Source organism: Ornithodoros turicata, chromosome 1, assembly GCF_037126465.1.
Source record: "Ornithodoros turicata isolate Travis chromosome 1, ASM3712646v1, whole genome shotgun sequence".
In the NCBI taxonomy this organism is placed as follows: domain Eukaryota; kingdom Metazoa; phylum Arthropoda; class Arachnida; order Ixodida; family Argasidae; genus Ornithodoros; species Ornithodoros turicata.
In genome coordinates this window covers 187,548,339-187,570,939 of record NC_088201.1, presented here as the reverse complement: position 1 = coordinate 187,570,939, position 22,601 = coordinate 187,548,339, and the positions used below count along the sequence as shown (strand labels likewise).

Here is a 22,601-nt window from a genome sequence, read left to right as displayed (position 1 = left end):
TCGGAATCAGTCGGATAGTGCCTGGTTTCAGGTTATTCAGCAAGTTACGGGATGGCGAGTTTTTGCCAATAAAAGAGGAGAGTCATAATTGTGAGAATGAAATTTTCCCGGATAGAGGCCGTAAAAACAAATTTTTCATAAACAAAATTTCCTCGAACAGTACCCCAAGCGGTACTGCTCCGACTACCCCAGCATACAATGTACTGTATTAACAACAGCGGGCACATAACATATTAACATCAAGATTAGAGACAGCGACCCCAAGATGGCAAGTGTATTGACATCACGCTGGAGAACTAGCTATGGAGGTAGGCTCCCTTGGAGTGACACTATCTTCACGTTATAATCCTACAAGCTAAATAACAACGCTCAATGAGAGGGTTTGCTTTTTCTACTGGCCATGCCAAGCACAGGGGAGTCATAAATCCGCCACATTTGTAACATCCCTCAAACGGGTGCTTTTTGCAAAATGGCCATCTTGTCCTGGTCGCACGTCATAGAAAACGTCATTTTGAGGTCACGTGACTTTGTTTACATGTCTCCTTGTCGCTTACCAACATATTTCCTTCGTCATAAAGCCAAGGGATGAACGTAATCTACCTGCGCAAACCATGCGGCTCTGGTAGTTCATTTCTTCTTAGTTCATCGCATCGGCTCTGTGAGTCATCTGAAGGCGCGGTCGTCATCACTTGTTTGAAAGTCCCCAAAAGCACGAGGTATGATGTGCAAAACTGCGCGGTTTAGTGCGAGATTATCGGATAAAATAATAACCGTGGCGCAGATACAGCAACACTGATTACAAATGGCCTTGGCTGCCTATCACGTGCCCGGCCATCTTTAGAGTCACGTGTGTCTTGACGTTTGCTGTGACGTGCAACCAGGACCTGTCCAGGATGCAGTGCGTAGCCCAGCACGCTTTCGTCTACGGAGCAATACATTGGATGCTACTCGTGTGATACCAAGCGAACAGTACAAACCAGGGATCGGAACCGGTATTTTTTTCGGTCCGGTTCGGGTTCGGGTTCAGGCATATTGGTTCGGTTCGGGTTTAGCTCCGCTGAACCGAAATTATCAGCTTGAACCGGTTCAGGTATATCGGTTCGGTTCGGTTCGGGTTCGGCTCAGGGAGAACCCCTCCCCCCACCCCCGCACATACACAGACAAAAAAAAGTCTGTCAGCGATCGGGGCGTTTACAGGGATTGGAACAGTTACTTTTTTCGGCATCGGTTTAACCGGTCCACCGGCTGTAATTTTGCTACATGCAAGCAAGCTTACGCTCACCGTACACGATTGTAACAGAAAGGTGTGAGATAACCGTTCAGGTGAGCAAAAAAAAGGTCGGTCAGTAGTACAATTAATTCACCTCTGAACCGATTCCCGAACCGGTAACCGTATCAATTTTTTTTCGGTTCAGTTCCGGTTCGGCTCAGGACAAGCAAAAAATCGTTCGGGTTCGGTTCGGTTCGGGTTCGTCAGAAAATAACGGTTTTTTCCGGTTTTCGGTTCGGGTTCAGTTTCGGTTCCGATCCCTGGTACAAACACGAGAGAGTCGCTTCGTAGGGCAGCACAGTCATAGCGAGCTAGCTGGTACATGATTTGCCACTCACCCTGAACGTATCGGAAGAGTCGTGTAGACGTTAGCCAGCGGCGAGAGCACTCCACGAGGCCATACAGTGCTTCTTCACAGACGATGTGGGTACGAAGCCCTGCCGTGACTGCCCCACCGAAAGCCAGCCGGCAGCAACGGATCCATTGCATCCAACGGAGCCGGCAACACGGATTGTGTGTATTGACATCAAGCAGGAGAGATACCTATGAAGGTAGTTTACTTCCCGATGTAATCCTACAAGCCAGAACTTGTGATTTGGTGTTGCCAACTGTAGGATGGGACAAGTGTAAGCTTGCCCACATCACGTTTCAAAAATAGAGCTCCACGTGTGGCATGTGTCACGCATGGGCTCATGGGAACTTATGACTTGATTTGCCCAATGTAGGATGGGACAATCGAAAACTTGCCCACATCATACTTCAACAATAGTACTGCTTTTGCCCTAAAAACGAAGTGCAGGATCAACTAGTGCTCGGCAGGCAGTCTTCGTGTTCCAACCGTAGGATGGGACAAGCGTTACGCTTACTTTTTTTGGGAAATATATTCCCGGAAACAGCACCACAAGCGATGCTGCCCCGACGACCGTCTGATAGGCTGCGCGTTCAAAGACAGTTACTTACAAAAGATAAAAAAAAAAGATCTTCCAGGAGCAGCACAGCAAGCGGTATACTGCCCCGACGACCTTATTATCAGCCACGCGTTCAAAGACACGGCCCACCCGAGGGCGGACCGCGTTATCAACGGGCCCCTCACCAGTATATGAGGGACCGGTTCCCATTTGTCTCCCTCCACCGCTTACGTGAATTTGAAGGGAGAACAGAGCATCGATCACTTTGATCTTTGTATTGTTGACTCTTGTTGAATATCAATGGCAGAGACGGAGCAAGTGGCAGGCTCGGCAATGGAGCGGATTGATCAAGCCTAGACCAAGTGATCCGAATCTGCGACTGGTACACTTGCGCCCAACTTGGAGTTTAGCCATGGCCAATCTCCTTTGGTGGATGACGACTGGTGACGGAAGGAAGAAGAAGAAGAAGGTACTCATGTTCCATTATAACGCCATGTTCCACAACATCAAGGTCCTTCAAATCTCCTAACGTTGCCATTGTAATGTCTGACATATGGCTTCCTTCATGAAACAAAACTGCCAACGTACGACGCGAAAAACTATTGCCTATTTTGGCGGAGCAATCTGGGTTCCTCCCTGGAGCGTCCTTGGCTCGAATGGCGCTCCGAAGCTCCCATTGGAAGACTCCAGAACTGTTCCCAACCTGCCAATCGAACAGACTTGCTCTCGGCGGAGCAACAAAACTGCTCCGGAGGGTCTCCAAATCTGCCATTAGATTCAACATTTGATCTCAGCTCAAAAGGCCAAAACCTTACTTAACTTAAACTTCATGTTGCCAACTGTAGGATGGACTTGTATCGCCAACTGTAGGATGGGACAAGCTTTAGCTTGCCCACATCACGCTTCAAAAATAGACCAATAAATAGCAACCGCCTGAGATCCCTCAGAGGCCTTCATTGGGATCGCAGGCGCCACCTGTGGCACGCAGTGAATGACCCTCTGCCATGTACTTTCTTCGTTTCAACCTTGACCTTGTATGGACTTAGTATCGCCCACTGCAGGATGGGACAAGCGTTAGCTTGTATGGACTTTGTATGGACGTATGGACTTTGTATGGACTTTGTATGGACGTATGGACTTTGTGTATTGCCATCTAGGCGGAAGACTTTGACTTCAACAGTTACCGCGGCGATCACCGCAAATGCGAAATTCCAGTCTGGCGATCCACATACCATCAGGGCCAGTTAACCAACTTTGCTGGTGTGGCGAATGCGTTCACAATAAAAATGTTCGTCACTGCTGCTCCCCTAGTGGTACGCAAAGACGACGACGCTTGAGTTAACTGATACTGGTGGCACCATTCTGTGAAACATTGTATCGAACGAGAAAGACTCCTTTTGTACCAAATGTGTTAATCAAACTCTTGGTAAGATAAGACACGAATAACATAAGTTACCAATGACAGTAATTTGGTATAATCACGCGCCAATTTTAAACCTGGCGAGTGTCAGCATATCTTTAAGAAAATGATTTTTCGGAAGAAGTCTTCTCGGAAAGTTCCAAGAAAGATCCAGAAAGTTAACTTCAAAAAATGTGGATTTGCATTAAAAAATAGGAAGGCCAACCTCAGGGGCAGGCTTCCTGTGCCATCTCAATCATACTTGAAAACAGAGTGTCGAACGGAGTGTCCTAACGGAACCGGAACAGTATTTTTAGCTGGAACTCAACCGGAATTGAACCGTAATTACTAGCGCCATCTTGGAACTGAACCGGTACCGAAGCGATATAAAAACTTTAGTTACAGGCTGGGCATACCGGTTCGGATCGGGTTGTTGTGTGGTGGGGTGGTTGTGGTGATTCGAGAGGTGTGCCTGCCTAGATTGGCGGCATGTTGCTCGCGGAAGTGATGTGACGGGGGTCCTGTTGGTCGAAACACACCAATAAATACATAAAAAACGTAGCCAAGAGATCTTGAATCATTTTTAGTGGGTACCTATAATTTTGTAGCATATTAGAAGCTCGAACCGGTTCCGAACCCCTTTACAGCCTCTGAATCCCGTTAATCGAACCGATATGTGTGAACTTCGGATCGGAACTGGAGCCGAAACTTTATGGCCGAACCCGAACCCGAAACAAACCGAAACAACGTTTCGGTTCCACGCTCTGCTTCAAACATATTCTGAATGGTCTGACCCCTCGCACAGCGACTAAGGCTTCGTCTCTGCCTCCCCCTAGCGGTATGTGGTGACGACGACCCTTGAGTTTCGAAAAGTGAAATACGAATGTTGATCATAGGGATATGAGGGGTGTTCAATCTGTCGTGCGCCAGAGTAGGAACTATCGTCGTGGAAATATATTTTAAAAACGAAGAGGATGATTTTGAAACAGGTTATGAGATAAGTGTCATAACAGTCGACATAGGCTGAATATATATCCCGCGGCATAGCGAAACCACTAGATAATAGGGTAGCTGATGCCCTTAAAACTGGCAGGCTGTCACAGAATACTGAGACGCATGATCACCATGTCAATGAGCTTGCCGTTGTCAACTCCACCTATACTCGTATTGAACGAAATAACGGCATATCGGCAACAGTTTTTGGAGAACTTTGGCATACACGGACTGCGCGACAAACTGGTCGCGCCGCGATGCGGCCTTCGGAGAAAGTACCCTGTGTGATAGCCGCGGGTATCCAGCTTTGTTTACATGTGAAGCCACACTGGAACTGGTGCATGACTAACTGTGCATGCACGTAAAAGAACTCTTCATTGAGTACCAGGTGTTTTTTTTCCTCGTGATTTGTATCCTTTCAATACCACCTTTCATGTGCTGTGCACAACATCGGCGAACACTGAAGAACGCCCTCACGAAACTTTAGAACTGACCTTTTAGTGTTGATAAGGTTCTGGGGAGCTGGCCAAGGCAGCACCAGCAACTTGCGCTGTGTACACTGACGACCTACCTCAAGGACATACGTGCTGAAATAATCTTTTTAATCATTTAGTGTTTTCACACGTCAAGCGTCCTGGAACAGCTGGTCGAACCAGTGCGACCTACGTTTTTTTTTCTTTCTATTTCTATGTGCACAACATGAGCGAATATACTCCACTTATCCACACCTTCTCTCCATCACCTTTTCACATTTTACAACTGTCGTACCGCAAGTCCACTGCTGTTGCCAAGGCAAATACTCGTATATACGATTTCTTCTTTGAGGATCTCTTTAGCGTTATTGTATCTGAAGACACTGGAAAACTGCAGCCCACACAATTTGTTGCGACCACACGTGTTTATTGGTATGGATAAAACGGGACGCACGATGTAGATCTCAGTGACGAAGCTATGTGCGCAGCGATGTGTCTAAAGACCGATTATTTATTTTTATATTAAGGCGGGTTATTAAGGCGGTTTATTTACCTTTTTGTTATTTCCTTTTCTCTTGTTTAGTTTCTTTCCTTTTTTTTAGGGAATAGCAAGCCGGCGTGCTGCATGGCTGACCTTTCCCCATTCCTTTTTTCTGATTTTTTTTTTCTGCCAAGAAATCCCCCCCTTCCCCCCCTCCCCTGAGTCAAAAAGTTGCTGGAGTCAGAGAAATGCACCTATATAGTGAAGAAAGATGAAAGTCACTTAAAAGGTTAGCCAGCTGTAGGACTCGAACCCACACCTTCTGGATTACCGTGAGGCTTTGAGGCTTTGTATGTATTTGTCTTTTCTATGTTGTTCCAGCCTCAGAACATCAGTTTTCTCATGACCTATAGAGTCTTCGCTAACGAGCCAGGATATTGTGAGACATGAAATAACCATCTTCTCGTCGTATCACTTACAGGTGTTTTGACACACACAGACGTGAGTGGCTGTATCTCCATCCCCGCTGTCATGTGCATTATGAACAGGATGGTTGCTTCTGTGCAGTTTGTCTCCATTCTCTTCATTCGCGCCCCAGAAAGCACCACATCATTTGCACTTTGAAAATCAGTACGGAGGAAACAATAAGGGTTCAAGAATGTGGTAGTATTGAGCACTGGTATGCTCTCAATTGTTGTTGTTTTTTTCTCTCTCTCATGGTCTTTTTGTTTTCCTTTTTCAGCTCATCAAGCGTGCACTGCTCGTATATTGTATGGAAAGAAAGAACCAGTTACGACCCTGTCAACATGGGCCTAAAGGTAACGCAATGTACACAGGAAGAGAGAAAAAAAAAGTGGAAATACACACATTGGAATTGACCTCTACCCCCATTTAGAAATAAGCATCAATTCATGCTCAGGGCAAAAGACATCAGTTTTTTTTTTCTCTACCATATGTGAAAGACGTGGAATACAAAAGAAACATCTCTGTGATGAAACTGATAAGGCTATTCAAGAGGTGTATTACTCGAGTACGAGTGCCTGTCCTTGTCGCCTGATGACCTTGGTTTGTACTCCAGAATGATTTGCAATGAAAATTATTTACACATTTCACTGTACTTGCAATATCTGACCACACGTCTTTACGCTGCTTGTAACACACGCTTCTTGAACTGAAACAAATGGTTAAAGCTGTCAATGCATGCACATATGACTAACAGTATGACCAGTATAGCCTCTCAATAAGCTGTGACTTCACACTGCAACATTTCTTCTCCGCAACGGTGACAACCGAAGCAAGGTTTGAAACCACGTGAAATGTCACCCGATTATTTCTTTATAACAAATGCGAGCGTCACTCGCGCATTATCGGAATTTGAATTTATCCGAACGTAAAGATACATAGGAAGGGAGTTGCCTCAGGACAGAAGCCGCCGATATTTCGAACAGAGAGTGTTCTTCTTCTGGGCACCATCCTCATCAATGGCATGGTATTTAAAGGGTTAGGTGTGACGTGTTTAAAGGTTCATGCGAATTGTGGGTCAACAGCCCGGAGGGAAGAAAGGTTCCGTACGGGCTTCTACGGCCGGAGTGAATGGCTGCTTTGTTAGAGTGTGGAGGGGATTATGTGAACGTTGTGATCTAGGCTACAGACCGGTTACAGAAGAATGGAAGGTTCACGAACAAGTGACGAAACGGGACAACAGGCAAGAATTGGCAAGCATAGCGAAAGATAAGGAGGTTAGTGGTTACGTGGGGAAAATTCCAAACCACCAAAGCAAACCGTTTGCTGGTTCTGGAATTTTCGCCACGTAACCACTAACCTCCTTATCTTTCGCTATGCTTGCCAATTCTTGCCTGTTGTCCCGTTTCGTCACGTGTTCGTGAACCTTCCATTCTTCTGTAACCGGTCTGTAGCCTAGATCACAACGTTCACATAATCCCCTCCACACTCTAACAAAGCAGCCATTCACTCCGGCCGTAGAAGCCCGTACGGAACCTTTCTTCCCTTCGGGTTGTTGACCCACAATTCGCATGAACCTTTAAACACGTCACACCTAACCCTTTAAATACCATGCCAGTGATGAGGACGGTGCCCAGAACAGTCTCTGTTCGAAATATCGGCGGCTTCTGTCCTGAGGCAACTCCCTTCCTACATATCTACCGGTTCGCTGGATTTCTACCCATCTACGTAAAGATACATAGTCGCTCTTCGTTTCCGTGTTCAGATTCAGTATGAACTGCGCGGTGAGACGAATACAATCTCCGTGCTCCGGGCAACGTCTGATATGTTGGGTGTAAGGGTTGTTGTCCCCAGTCCTGCGCCCGGACATGCGTACTCAAGTAGTCATCCGCAAGGATATCTGCTGGAAACCTGGCCTTGCGCGCCGCGTATACTACTCGGCACGCCTATTGTAACTTTCTTGAAGTATACACGGCCGCCTGTGGCTCCATGTAAAAAGGTCCGATGGAGACTGGAATAATACCTGCAAGAAAGTGTATACATTCAGTAAAAATATGTATGCATCGATAGGAAAACACGCGTGTACATGCACATACTACATCTGAGTGGCTCACGTTGGCCTCGGTCTGCGCAGCGCCTCGTATTGGTAGTTCATAACAACATTTACCGCCATTTTCTGATTCCTGGCACATGTGGTAGATTTATTTCCTACCTCGAATCATTCGCACTATAATTTACGCTCGAAGCGATTGCACTGATTGTAAATAGAAAATGATCATCATCGTCACCATTTACACAAAGTGGGATTTCAACAACCTTGTGAAAAATTGTTTGATCACCCAATAGACGAGCCATGAAGAAAGCGTCCATTCAAGCTATAGATGATCCATTGCCTTCCCATAGACCACCTCTAGATACCCCCTTTTTCCTTCCCATAGACAGACCATGGGAGATTGGTTAGTGGTTGGATCTAGTTATGACTATATGGCGGTGAGTGCATTGTGTTCATATTTAATGCGCGTGTCGATGTGTGCGAACCGAATGCTATAAAAGCTATAGAAAGGAAATGATTACCTGCCATTGCCTGTCTATTGACTGATGTCTGACAGTCGATTGTTATGTATTGTTGTTGATATTGACTGTCTATGACTGTCGATTGATCTGTACCTGAAATTTCTGTACCTCGTCTACTTAGGTAACACAAGTGAATAAGGTGAAAAAGACCGGCGATCTTGTTCTTACGCACACGAACAGATAACATCCGGACACATACAAATAGACAATACTTGTCGCACAATCCTGCTGGAAATAGTTTAATTCAAAATAACCCAGAACTCTCATTCTGTTTAAGTGGATATCGCATTCACAATTCTCATTGAAAGTGACCACAATTTCCCATTCCGATTCGTCAATTTTGAACAAATGCCATATTGAAAACAACGGGAATTTTGTGGGTTTGAATGACATATCAATGCAAACATCAACGGCGACGAAGTGGAGCCACGCTCAATCACACCCATTGGAGGCCAGTCTAGTTTCCCATTGGCCCAATGTGCCGCAGCGCGGATTTTCCCATTAACCCATTCCCATTTTCCCATTTCTGTCACGTCGAGACTGGGAGGTACCCGGGTTCGAATCCCGGTGCCGGCTGTGCTGTCTGGGGTTTTTCCTGGGTTTTCCTCAGACGCTTTCAGACGTATGTCGGCACAGTTCCCCTAGAAGACGGCCCAGGACGCACATTTCCCCAGGGCGTCAGTCGTGACGTTGCCCACATACGTGAGGCCGACAACGGCAAGCCCTTTCACCACCACCACCACCACCACCCATTAACGTCACCCCCCAACACCACCACAACCACCACCGCCACCCACTAACGTCACGTTGAAATTCTCATTCTCAGTGCACCTTTTGTATGTACAATAATATTCTATTCTGCTGCATCAAATGAGCAGAAAGCACGTTTTTGCTGCAAAAATGAGTTACACTAGATGCAGTTTCTGCGTGAGCAGTTATGCTTACATATATAACCATACAGTAGCCATTAACACATTACGAGTGGCGAATATAAAGCTGAAAGTTATTTGATATGTTTTGTATGAGTGTGAATATTCTCCAATCAGTTTCAAATCGCAACCAACACACAGAACTCACCCGGGTCGACCCGAGAGTAGGGAATAGCTACTCTCCGCGTTCCAAAACCTACTCGATGACGTCGCGACCCCCGTTCCGAAAGCGGGTTTCCTACTCGAGAGCAGCTACCCGAGGTCGACTAGCTCTACACCCTATCAGACGGGAGTAGGTAAGGGTAGTGACGTCAGAGCTGTCGTCTGCATTGAAATCTACGGTCGTCTGCTTTTGCTGCTGCTTGTCTCGGCAGCATCATAAAGGATGCAGGAAAGTTCCAGTGCCGATTTTGCGACCTGATGTTTTCTTCAGTGCAACATGCACGGAACCATGCATACGACACACATCAGGTCGTTGCATGTGAGGGTCGAAACCTGTTTCTATGCGTTTTAGAGCTAGCTGCGGACGAGAACAGCGCTACCCTTTCTCGGAACGTACGGTAAATACCTCCCTATTTCGTGGCATGAATGCTTTACGAACCCACGCAGGTGTCCCCATACCAAAGTCAACAGCGTCCCACTAAAGCGACGCAGCGGACAGCGGTTCTTATGTCGCGGAGCCCAAATGTCAATGTCGTCTGCATGTCGCCATGTTGAGAATCGTACTCGCGCCCGTTCCAAAACCTACCCGAGGGTTACCCTACCCCCATGGTCACGTGGTACAACTCTGTCACGTGACCAACTCCTACTCGAGGGTTAGTTGTGGAACGCACCCATAGTAAACAACAAGACTAGAAACTTGATTCAGCACTTATATGTTTTGAAAGCATAGTGTTCATCATCAACACAAACAACATAAATGAGTAATCAGCAAATTCATACGAATGTATCCGCAATGTCCCAATAGCGCCAATTAAAAAAAAAATAAAAGAATGCAAATCTCGAAGCACTGAATGCGATGCCGATCATGCTCTTCTGTATTTCGTAGGCGATTCGTGATGCCCTCGCGGCGGAAACGCTCGCACTTATGCACGCTAGAATGCACTACGGAATACAGGAACAACAGCTTAAAGTAAGAGATGTAATACGAAGTTGTAAAAGTAAAAACTATTACACCTAAAGTTGTTACAAACAAGTATACATCCTGTACAGTTAAAGTTTTAAAGACTTTCAAGTTAATTAAAATTCATCTTAAAATAAAGTTGTTTAAAGTTTAAAATAAATATGTTTTGTAATACGAAATGCGCAGCACATGTACTTTCGGGAATATGTTCACACACATTTCAAATGACGCGAACTATTTTCAACGCGGACGAGTCACTATATGATGCGGCGTGGAAACGTATTACAACGCGCCCTCATCGGACTCTGCATTCGGCCAGCGGCGTCGTCGGCCAACGCCCTGTTGAGTTGATTTATTGTTAAGAATAATTTTTAATTTCGGATTTTTATTCAAGTTTCACTCGCAGTATTTTTCGGTACGATGCGTATTCGCGAATTTCATTTGTTCAAATTGGACGTGTTCCTCGAATTAGTTCATTTTCGACACGGTTTTCGACACGGCGTTCTTCCTAGTCATTATATATTATTTAATTTCAGAGTGATGATGTACCGTTGGTCGCCATTATGTTGGTTTCTTCAGCAACTGCTTTTTCACGTATTGTACTGGCGGCCATGCAACATATTGGATCATATTAAATCACTTGCAAAGCAGACTCTCATTGATACATGTTAGGCCAATTCCTCCAACTGACTCCTCATTAAATTAGTTGGAAGCCGAGGTCAGAATTCGGCGTCACCGCGTCAGGGCATTGACTAATAGAGCAGGTGGTAGACGCGCAAGCACACCGTCCATTGATATCAAACAAGCTGAGATAATGTATCTCGATAATGATTCCTAGTCTTCACGTACCCTTATGCTCCTAGTGATCAGGTGTTTGTGAGATGCCTACACCATTGAAAATGCCTATTTGTGTCAACGTTAAAATTTTCCCTTAGTTGTGTGCACGCGCAGCCTTCCTGTCTCTTGCTTTCGTCCTTGTCTCTGTGCTGCAAAAAAAAAAAAAAAAAGAAAGAAAGGAATACTATAAAAAAAGAGAAAGAAATAGAAAAAATTAACCGAGGGGAGAGCGCGGGCATACGCCTTTTTGTGTCAATTTGGATATATGACAATTGACACAAAAAGGCGTACGCCCCCCTCTCTCTTCGAATCAAGAGCAATAACCCTATAATTCCTGGCAATGGTTGAGCCACAGCGTGCTATGCGGTGAAGTTCTGGTTTTAGACTGTAGACGCGAACAGGGCCGAAAGCCACGGTCTTGGGGGGGATCATACGATGGTCCGCGACCTTCGGGTCGACTTTTCGTTCAATAGGAAGCAGCTAACAAGTGTCCATTCGCGGAACCCAGCCCTCCATATTTGTTTCTGTTTAGCAGTTGAACTGCCATCACGAAACGTCAAGCAGATGAAATGCACAAATAGTATAGTTCTTGAATTTGTGAGTTTTATGTGCATCGTACGCCATCGCCTTTGCGAACGTAAGGGTTAGCGTACGACGTACAGAAGCTCACTATTAGTGAGTTTCACTATTAAGGCTCATTCACACATGCGTTTCAAAAAGCGGCGCCGCCTCAGCGTTCGCGGCTCCGCCGAGAGGGGCCTGTCACACATAGCCGAGCCGCCATCCTGAAAACGCGCTTCGTTCTTGTTGCTACGTCAAGATCGTACCGACACTTCCAGCTCTCTTCCTCAAAATTTACATTGTGAAGCATGTTCTCAATTTTATAATTATCGTGAAGCATTTCTGCTGGAATCGTCAATCGTTGGAACGACAAACGCGACACAATAACAGAGAAAGAACGGCAGAAGAAGCGAGACACATGTTTACCTACCGACGACCAACACACGGTTACGCACAAGTTATATTTATTTTCGTCGATTCTGTGGTTTGCGCAAATTCCCAGCTCAGACAGCTCAGACACCAAACAGCTATTGGTGACAAGGAATTTACTCACGAGGTAGCACCAAACACATACACACGCACAAATGACAAAAGATCCTAGCGCGGTATCGGGAGGCCCGCCATTGCCCACCGGCGCCAAAAGGAAGCCACCTCACCCCTCCGAGCGCTCCGATTGGCTGGACGAAAAGCGTTCGCGTTTCTGCCCTCCGAAGCTGCAGCACGGAGCGGTTCTCGAAAAGCGGCTGGAAACGCTCCGCGGCTCGCGTTTCGCGGCGCCGCGAACGCGAAACGCGTTCAAAAAACGCATGTGTGAATCAAGCTTTAGTATACCGTTGATAAGGTTATCGTGCCTATCGGAACCAATCGCAGTGGTGCGTGACTCAGAATCTTGTCCACTGATTGGTTCCGGTTAATACGGTTCGACGCTAGCCACGTTATCAACGGTGTGCTAAAACTCTCTATTGTTTCAGAAAAATCACGGGGTTATTACCATCTCTACGATGTGTGTTGAAGCCTCGCTTCTGTTTGCGAAGTCACGATCGACATCTTTTCTTGGGAAATCGCATGACTTATACTCACTCGAAACAACGTGACCCGCTCCTGCTTTCCGTGAACATCAATCTTATCGATCGGAAGGTGACTCTTACTCAATAAGCTTAGGGAAAAAATAGACCGCCACCACAAGTTGGAATCTCTTTGTTTCTGCTAATCTTATCGTACGGCGGGGGGGGGGGGGCGGAGATACATGTTCATTACAAAAAAAAAAAAGAAAGAAAAATAGAGGGCGTACGGCCTGCTTTCGGAACAATGGATACCTGGACCACGTGTATGCATCCTTCAGATGTGATATAAAAACCTGGATAGCGCCGCACTCAGCAGTCGAACTCGTCAACAGGGTGAGTCAGTTTCTCCGTATGAGAGTCACAAGTTATTTGCCATTTTGAGATAGGACAGGAACTGGCTATGTTTAATGGTCGTTAATAGGGGTCGTTGGACCACGCAGTTTCCATAACGAACGTCCAGCATCGTGCCCATTCGGTGTTTCCTGAAAAATTCCTTAAAAAGACTTGTGGCATATATGTGATCGGAACTTTCAATTCAGCGTGAAGTGAACTTTCCTGACGCGAAAGCTACGCGAATTTAACTACCGCATTGATCGCCTTAGGTGTGTAATTTCTGAGTGACTGAGTGGAAGATAAGTAACTGTTAAAAGGTGTCGGGTAATTGATTAAAGAATGCTAAAGGCAATCTCGAATTGCGATATTCCAACCATCAGTATTCATTGGATAACGCTGGGTTTAAAACGTCGAGGAAACTGATTTGATATTATCAAATCATGTATGTTCTAGCTTACCGGAGATGTTGAAGTTTGCGGTGACCGTAAGCGCTTTGGTGGCCGTCGCCTGGTCACGTGGCGTCGCTCCCGACGGCCTCCATCCGACATCGGATGAGACGATCGATTTCATCAACAACCTCAACACGACTTGGACGGTAAGTCAGCAAGAGCGGCATCGCACCAGACTAACAATCAGTCCCAGCTATCCCAGCTGACCAGCTAACGACGCAGTGAGGCAGGGCACCCGTCAATGAGGACACGTGACACATCACGTGCCCGTCTTTTTGTTTCGAGTACTCATTCTTGGAGCGAGGTTAATTTAGAACGCGAAATATTCTTTTTCTTTTTTTTTTTTTTTTGAATCGGTATTGCACCACTTTAAGGGCCCTGTTTCTTCTGTCCGGCGTTTATAGATGGCTTACAACAATATGGACTCACTGTCGATGTTGATAAAGAATAATGATGATGACGATTTTGATTTTTGGCGCATCAACAATAGTTGAGAAATGATAGGCGTATCATATCACCACCATTCCAGGCTTCATAATACCTCCTAATCTTTCAACGAAACCACAGTGAACAGCAGGCGCTTGAGGGGGCTTCACTACGTAGGTTCTGTTGTTCTTATTCGTTTGTTTCACTTTGTATCGTATAGGCTGGTCGCAATTTCGACAAGTCCATCAGTCTGGAATATCTCCGAGGTCTGATGGGCGTCCACCCGATGTCGTTCATGCACCGGCTGCCGACAATCGAGCACGACGTCGACCCAGATGATCTTCCCGATAGCTTCGACGCCCGCCAGAAATGGAGTCACTGTCATTCCATCGGAGACATCAGGGACCAAGGTTCTTGTGCATCTGACTGGGTATGTAACGCGCCTTTCTTCTTTTCTTCACAAATAAAGAGAAACTAAAGAGTGGTTTCTTCTCTTTCACGGGGTGTTTTATTTCATTTACCCTATATTCACACGAGCGACATCCTCATGGAATATTCTAGTGGAAGAAAAAGCGAAAACAACGCTTACAGAGCCGAAGTAGTGGATCCTGCTCGGTATGTACAGGTCCCGCCAAAAGTTTACGGAACACGTGAGCGGTGTATTTTCTCCTCGGTACGACACCCTAGGAGCAAGCGGAAGCTGGCGAAATTAGGCCAGTTCACTGCCACAGAGGGGTGGACGACTACGCTCTTAGCGACACACAGCGGTAGTTTCGGTATGGTTACTGTTGTATGTGCCCGCAAAGTGAGTTGGATTTTGCTGTTGTGCTCGCCAACAACACGTGATTCAACGATTGTTGAGACAGGGAGCTCGCCGCTATCATCGTGATAACAAGGATGAATCATAGTGGAAACACTTTACGGTGTATTGCTTTTATTGGAAAGCCATGATATGTAGACAAGAGAAAGAAAGGTATCTTGTAAACAGTTGCTTTATTATGGACGACGCGTGACGAGCTGATAAACAATTGACGCTGACATCGATAGTTGATTGATTGATAAACAACTGACGTGTGTCACGAGTTGCTGACGAGCACAACAGTTAAATCCAACTGTCTTCGCGGGCACATACAACAGTACTCATACCGAAACTACCGCGGTGTGTCGCTAAGAGCGCAGTCGTCCACCCCTCTGAGGCAGTGAACTGGCCTGATTTCGCCAGCTTCCTCTTGCCGCCAGGGGTGTCGTACCGAGGAGAAAATACACCGCTCGCGTGTTCCGTAAACTTTTGTCGGGACCTGTACGTGTGGCGTACTGCGCATTAGCAGACACCGTCAGCGTGTTTTTCTGTTGTCTGCTACAGAATATCTTGTGGCGGTGTAGCACCATATTCCCAAAAGTTTGCAGTGTACGTCAAGACACGACGTTCAGCGCTCTCGCTCACGTGACGCTTTTCGCATCTTCTGCTTCTGGGGGAATGTCGCACGTGTGAATACATGGTTACGGAATGCTGTCTGATGAGAGTTCCTTTCTCGCTCAAAGGCGCTCGCACCAGCGGAAGCCATATCAGACCGTGTCTGCATTCACAGCCACGGGGAGATCCAAGTGAACATTTCAGCGGAAGATATTTTGGCCTGCTGCATATGGTGCGGCCATGGGTATGTTGCCAGAGATTTGCTCGAACTTTGCATAACCTGTAGGTGGCGCATCTAAACTCCAACATGGCAGACGTGTCCAGATTATCGCTTGGTGTCGATCTTCAGATTTCTCAAATGTGCGTTGTTGAGTCTCGATACGTTGAAGGCGAAGCAGTCGTAAACGCTGCTCGTACCCCCAGCAACACCGAATATCCTCTGGATGTACGAATAATGTCTTTTGTACGTGATATGGATATCCCTCAGATATCAATCGGACGTACGGATCCGTTAGGATTACTTCTGGCAGGTGTAACCGTGTTGTCCGAAATGACATGGCTATAGTTGTCGCGTATTATTTGCGAAGTTCCGGCGTGTTTGATCAACCGCACTTCGTGAAGATTAATTTCCCGTTTACCGGCAGCGAAGCCGAAATAATAAGCAGTGAGCGCACCACAGACATGCAAGTGCACCACAGCAGTGCTCCTGCACTCTTACGTGCGCACTCTTATACTTCTAAGTGTGTCTCGTGTGTACGAATGTAGTTTAGATTTTTCGAGGTAACGTTGCGACACCCGTGTGTCACTGTTTCGCGTATGTTTTGCGGAAACCTTGTCGGAAACGCCCACGTGTCGTCTGAATGTCGTCACTCTGACGTCATGCGTACACTCTAAGAAAAAAAAAAAGGTAGAAATTCCTACCCAAGCTGGTAAAACGACAGTACTTCTACCACTTTGGGCCAATCCACGCGTGCCTTCTCGTCCGCGGGTGTAAGCGGAGACGTCCCTTTCCCTTCTTCCTCACTCTCAAGTTTGCTCTTATTTAAAAAAGGGTAGAATTTCCTACCCAAGCTGGTAGGACGACAGTTTCTACTCTATAGTTTGTTTCTACTCTGCAGTTGTACGCAAAACGTAGAATTGGTGTGAATAGAAGTGAGGTTGCAATACAGCTCTACAAAGATGGGTAGAAAATTCTACCTTTTCTTCTTGCAGTGATACGTCTCTCGGTGCGAGGATTTAAAACCGTGGGGATTCCGGCAATTTAATACTCCAGTAATTTATTAGTTTTCCGGTCAAGTCGGCGGAAAATAAAGCAGGGACCTCAGAAGTTAATAAACTACCCCCAGAAATTATGCAAAAAATGTGTAAATTTGTGCTTGGAAAGCGGAACAACGGGAGCGAGGTGTGATCTCCCGCCTGCTTCAACCGCTGTTTGCCGTCAGCCATACGCATAACAACGATACTTAAACGTGCATAATTACTAGAAGCCAAGGCTAGGCCAAGCGTATCATGTACTTCCGTGTCTATACAGTCATTAAAGGTGATGAAAGTAACTGCAATTAAAAATCCCAGTGCAGCAGGGGATGGCGAAAACATGCGCTGATACAAAGAGACGACGACGAGTCGCCTGTTGCACCGGGTTTTTAATGGACCTTTTTCACATACGCGTCGTATCCTAGCGGTCCAACGAACCACGCTCGGAGCGCGTCAAAACATATCCACGTTGGTATAGTACAAAGGTCCAAAACCAGTCATGAGTGGGACTTTGATTTCGCGCCGTATTCGTACGGTCTCCCCACCGGTCCCCACTTCTGTCTTCCTCATACTGCACCATCTAATGAAGACGCGGATAACCCTCTCCGGCGCCTCAGGGTCATGCGCATGCGCGTAATTCATTGCGAAAAAGGTCCATTGACTCGTAATGTCTAGTAGACATACGAACCCACCCGAGTTTTACACTACCTTCCCAGGTGCGATGGCGGGATACCTAGTTTCTCCTGGATATACTGGAACGAGGAAGGCATTGTGACTGGCGGTCCCTTTGGCACCAAGGACGGCTGCGTGCCCTACTCAATCCCTCCCTGCGAACACCATATGAAGGGCAAGCGAGCACCTTGTACAACGATCCCGACTCCGACGTGCCAAGAGAAATGCCGCGATGGGTACCAGAAGACCTACAAAGAGGACAAACATTATGGTATGCTTCACAACACAAACAAAGAATTGATGTGTTAAAAGATAAAAGCAAAGCGAATCACACTAGGCGCATTGTGTATCCTCTGTCATTACTACCCAGAGCTGAGCGCGGGTGCGGGTATACCCGCGGGTACCCGCTGTTACCCGCACATCGTCACGATTTGCGTATAGCAATTCGCAGTCGTTGCGGGTAGCGGGTAAAATGCGGGTGTACCCGCAATGCGACCGGGTATGCCCGCATTAATCTCACTCCATGGCCAACTAAGTGATCCCTCTGTGTCACACGCGAGCTCAGCAGTACCCTATGCCGTAAATCCATGTGCCAGACTGCAGCAGGCAAGTGCTGGCGGGCGAGTTCGATTATTAATGCACACATATATGGCTCTATGTTGATTTTTCGCGGGTTCGAACCCGGCCGAGGACGCCAGCAACTTGGTGGCAGGGTACAAGTTGCTTAGACACGCCGTCTTCCGCGAGGGACGTTAAATACGGGGTGCCGTGTGATGAGCTTTCATTGCACGTTAAAGAACCCTCAGGTGGGCAAAAGCAATCCACAGACCGACCGCTGTGGCGTCGCTCATGATCTCAGTTGTCTCGCGACGTAAACACCCAATTATTATTATTATCTATGTTGATTTGCAGTTTTATTGGCATTCGATTGAAGCAGCCCGAGACACGTAGTAAACACTGAGAATTTCCATTGTTTAAAATAGAAACAGCTGTAAAGTGGACGAAGAACACTCACCTCTGCGGGTCTCAATGCGGGTATGCGCGTATAAAGACAGCACTGCGCGTGAGGGTCGCCCAAATAAAATTATTGCGGGTGCGGATCCAAGTTTGCTTACCCGCACTCACCTCCAGTCATTACCGTTGGTCATCGTAAGCACTTGACCGTCGCACTGGCGGAGACACATGCCGTGATGGCGGATGCATTCTGGTGATTCCACAGGGTGCGTCAATTAAATCCCCGGGATAAATAATTCGCGAACCGACTTACTACCCCTTACGAGACCTGCGGTGGACGCCTTTTAGAGAAAAATCGGACACTGAAGCGGGTTATTTGTTGCAGTAGTTGATTGGTTTCGGTTTACATATTTTTGTCACGGCTGGTCGCGGAGAGGCGCAAAGGGATGCGCAATGGTATGTTCCTTCGAGGTTCCCAAAACTATTCCATCCCGCAAGCGCCATCTGTCGTTCATTTTGCGAAGCTTCACCATGCAGTCGACGTACGCATCTGTCGCGAAGTTGTTTCGTCAAACGTTCTGCTGTCGCAACGTTTGCTACTCATCAGTAAATGTGAGACAAAGTGTGACTGCTGTTGTGAGACACACCATGAAAAGTGCTCAAATCGGTTATCCACGCGGTCGGTTGCGCGTAATATGCTGTAGAGAAGATGGCTGGACTACTTCAGACCGTAGGGAAGAGAAACCAATCAGAAGTCGTCCTTCTAAGGTTATCCTATTTGCTCATCCCGGTGTTCTGCATAGCCTAAGACAAGTTTCCACAAACTGGGTCGGAAGCTATGTAAGAGTGATCTTTCCTCAGGTGGTGTCTTCAGATCATTTGTACTTCCCCCAGGTCAAGCACCTTACTCCGTTGGACCAGACCAAGACCAGGTTAAGGCAGAGATCTACAAAAACGGTCCAGTGGTAGCTGTCTTCGAGGTCTATGAAGATTTCTGGCACTACAAATCCGGTATGCTGTCCCCTACTCTTCTGTCGACGGTGAAAGGTTTTTAGCACTTGTAAAAATCATTTTTTGCAGGTGTGTACAAACACACCAGTGGCCCATCCTCTCGCGCCCATTCAGTTAAAATCCTGGGATGGGGCACAGAAAAGAGTGTGCCCTACTGGCTGGCGGCCAACTCGTGGAACACCGACTGGGGAGACAACGGTAGGTGTGGAAATGAAATTTTGAAACTTGAAATATACACACAAGTACATCGAAGGACTTCTCCCAAGCGCAAAGAGAAAAGATAGAGGAAGTTTAAATTGTGAAATACACAAGTACGTACCAATACTCTAGCTAAAAATAAACTCTACCAAGCTAGCCTGCTGACTGTGTCGGCTCCAAACGGCGATTTGACATCCTTTGTACAGATGGATCTGATCGGTGCGTATCTTCACCACCTATAGCACGCTGCTTGCCAACCATTACCTCCAATGACAACGTTAACAGGAGGAAGAGCCTATTATGTACAGCATTATGGCTACAAAATAGGCACCGCTTCGCGTTTTCAACAAATAAGAGACGAGAACGTTGTCATTCCGGATGATAGGTGGGCATTTTCCTACGGCCTCACTCATCCTCACCTCACGAAGCACAGACTTTATTGGCCTCACTTACTCTCACCAACTTTTCCGCAGCAGTATCTAAACCTCATTCGCCCTCACCCTCGCATTCAATTTTAAATTTTGCCCTCACAAACATCACCTCAGCGCATCGGGATCCCGAGAGGCCTCACCATCCTCATCCTCACATGCGTTCACATAATGAGGCTATTCACAACCTGCATGGCCTCACGTATCTTCACCTCGTGAGGGTGCTCATCCTCACGTGTCCTCACCTCACGAGGGCCCGCATGTCCTCACGGCGCCTCACGTACTTTCGCCTAATGAGGACCCACATGGCCTCACGAGTACCTTCACCTCATGAGGACCCTCATGGCCTCACGACAGCTCATTCTCACAGCCCTCGTCTCGTGAATGCCATCATGGCCTGCCGTGTCTTCAAGTCACTAGGAGGCACATGTGCCTCAGAAGGACTTTACGTCATGTTTACATGAGACGTCGGCGTTCAACTACTGTGTCGCTAGTTGGTGCTAATGATATTGCGCCGCATTAAGCGGTTAATAGGTTTACGTGCTGTGGTTGGATAAATTTGGTAACAGTTGTTGCTGTCACAGTGAGGTTTAACGTTAGTGTTTGGCATCAGCAAAGAGGAGCCCGAACCCATCAGCACATCCGTGAAGTCCATCACGAAGGGCCTCACGGCTACATCTGTGAGGCTCCTCACGGAATACGTTGTACCCTCACGTATTAATGGCCTCACGACAACTGGCCTCATGAGCGCCCTCACGGTGGGCCTCATGATGGACAATGCCTCACGACTGTCCTCGTGAGGGACATTCAGCGTGGCTTGGCCTCACTCATCCTCACTTCATCGTCGTGAGGTGAGGGTGAGGCGTCTTCATGAGCGTCCTCACGAGTGAGGACGCCCAGCAATGTTCGTAAATGATGGTTGGCTAGGAGCGTGCCATGTGTGAAGTTAATTTTTAATAGTGTAGAGTAGAACGTTGTGTACCTCCGCGTTGGCGTCTGATTGCATGCTACAGTTCTTCAAATGACGTAACAATCGATATAGGTACCTGTATGGCAGAACCATATCCGAAAAAAAAAGTGTGTTTTTGTATTAACGCTGCACACGTTATGGAGGAGAAGTATTGACCAATGAATTGTAAATAGGATTACGAAGCGCAGAGGCACAGTACCTATTACAAACGTTACTAAATACCTGCAGATAGGAGCTCTTACTTCACTTACCTAGTGTAAAAACTTTGTTAAGCAGTTAACTATAATGTGAAGTCTCCCCTTACGTATACGCTCCACAGTGACAGTCTCAAATCTGCTGGCTATATAAGTTCTAGTTCGGTGCGACGTACCCTTTACCCAGTGGCCATGGGATGAAAGCGTTTTTATTCCATTTTCTATTTCAGGCTACTTCAAGATCCTGCGAGGCTCCGATGAATGCGGAATTGAACGATTCATCAGTGCTGGAATTCCACAGAATGAATAAACCACTTGTGTATGGTTGTCTGTATCATGAAGAATCATGGCATGGTGCTAACATTAAGCACGCGTCATCACGACGCAAGCATGTGTACGAGTGAATGAATGTGGGGTCAACGAACACAGCCGTGGATAGACGTAATACTGGTGCGAAAATATTCGAGAAAGGTTCCCGAGGGCGAAATAGACCAAACTTTTCGTCTGCTTATCATTAACTGCGAACTGGACGCTTCGCAGATGGGATGTGTGATTTTTCCAATTTTTCATAAACGTCTTTGAAAAAAAAAGAAAAAGAAAAGCACTGCATAAACACGCAGTTTCTCTTCCATTTCCCCACAGGCTTTCCAAGATCTATCGAACAAGAGTGATTTCATCAAAATCGGTGTAGTAGTTATTAACCAATAATCCAAAGGTTTCTCCCATAGCAAATACATGGGGCTTCGCTTATTTGGAACCCTCCCCAAAAGTATCTCTGCGACGCCATAGAGGCCATCCAGAATCGGGCTGCCCGTTTCATTTTCAACGGTTTTCCGCGCAAAAGACAGCGTGTGTTGTTTTTACGCGGAGGCGAGGCACATTTGCTGAGCCCTCGCTGTTCCTCGGCGGCAACACACTACCAGTTTGTGATGAGCAAAAATTTCTGGGGGTGGTATTTGACAAGAAGCTGTCTTTTGTGCAACACATAAACTATATAAAACAGAAGTGCCTGAAATCCTCCAAAATACTCAAAGTTTTGTCCCATCGATCGTAGGGAGCCGACAAAGTCACACTCTTGCGGATCTACGACTCGGTTGTGCGATCGGTAATTGAGTACGGGAGTGTTGTGTATGGCTCGGCGCGGCCTTCGGCATTGAAGGTGTTGGACCCCATCCACCACGAAGGCATCCGACTCGCCACCGGTACTTGCCGGATGTCCCCTGT

At 46.8% G+C, this 22,601-nt stretch overlaps 1 protein-coding gene across 1 annotated transcript; it reads left to right on the top strand.

Moving 5' to 3' along the window:
• The first annotated feature begins 13,307 nt into the window (after positions 1–13,307).
• Positions 13,308–21,736, top strand: LOC135374237 (cathepsin B-like). The gene is made up of 8 exons (XM_064607238.1): positions 13,308–13,407; positions 13,861–14,002; positions 14,503–14,712; positions 15,825–15,940; positions 17,667–17,893; positions 19,471–19,587; positions 19,657–19,785; positions 21,608–21,736. Exons 2-8 carry the CDS (start codon positions 13,871–13,873, stop codon positions 21,685–21,687), a joined length of 1,011 nt encoding a protein of 336 aa, XP_064463308.1. The 5' UTR covers positions 13,308–13,407; positions 13,861–13,870; the 3' UTR covers positions 21,688–21,736.
• Positions 21,737–22,601: the final 865 nt, after the last annotated feature.

Bases quoted from the DNA above. Each gene is read 5' to 3' on its own strand.
- LOC135374237 (XM_064607238.1), top strand. From the start codon at position 13,871: ATGTTGAAGTTTGCGGTGACCGTAAGCGCTTTGGTGGCCGTCGCCTGG. The intron at 15,941-17,666 runs GTATGTTGCCAG...CTACCTTCCCAG, and splicing joins TGCATATGGTGCGGCCATGG to GTGCGATGGCGGGATACCTA. The intron at 19,786-21,607 runs GTAGGTGTGGAA...TTTCTATTTCAG, and splicing joins CACCGACTGGGGAGACAACG to GCTACTTCAAGATCCTGCGA.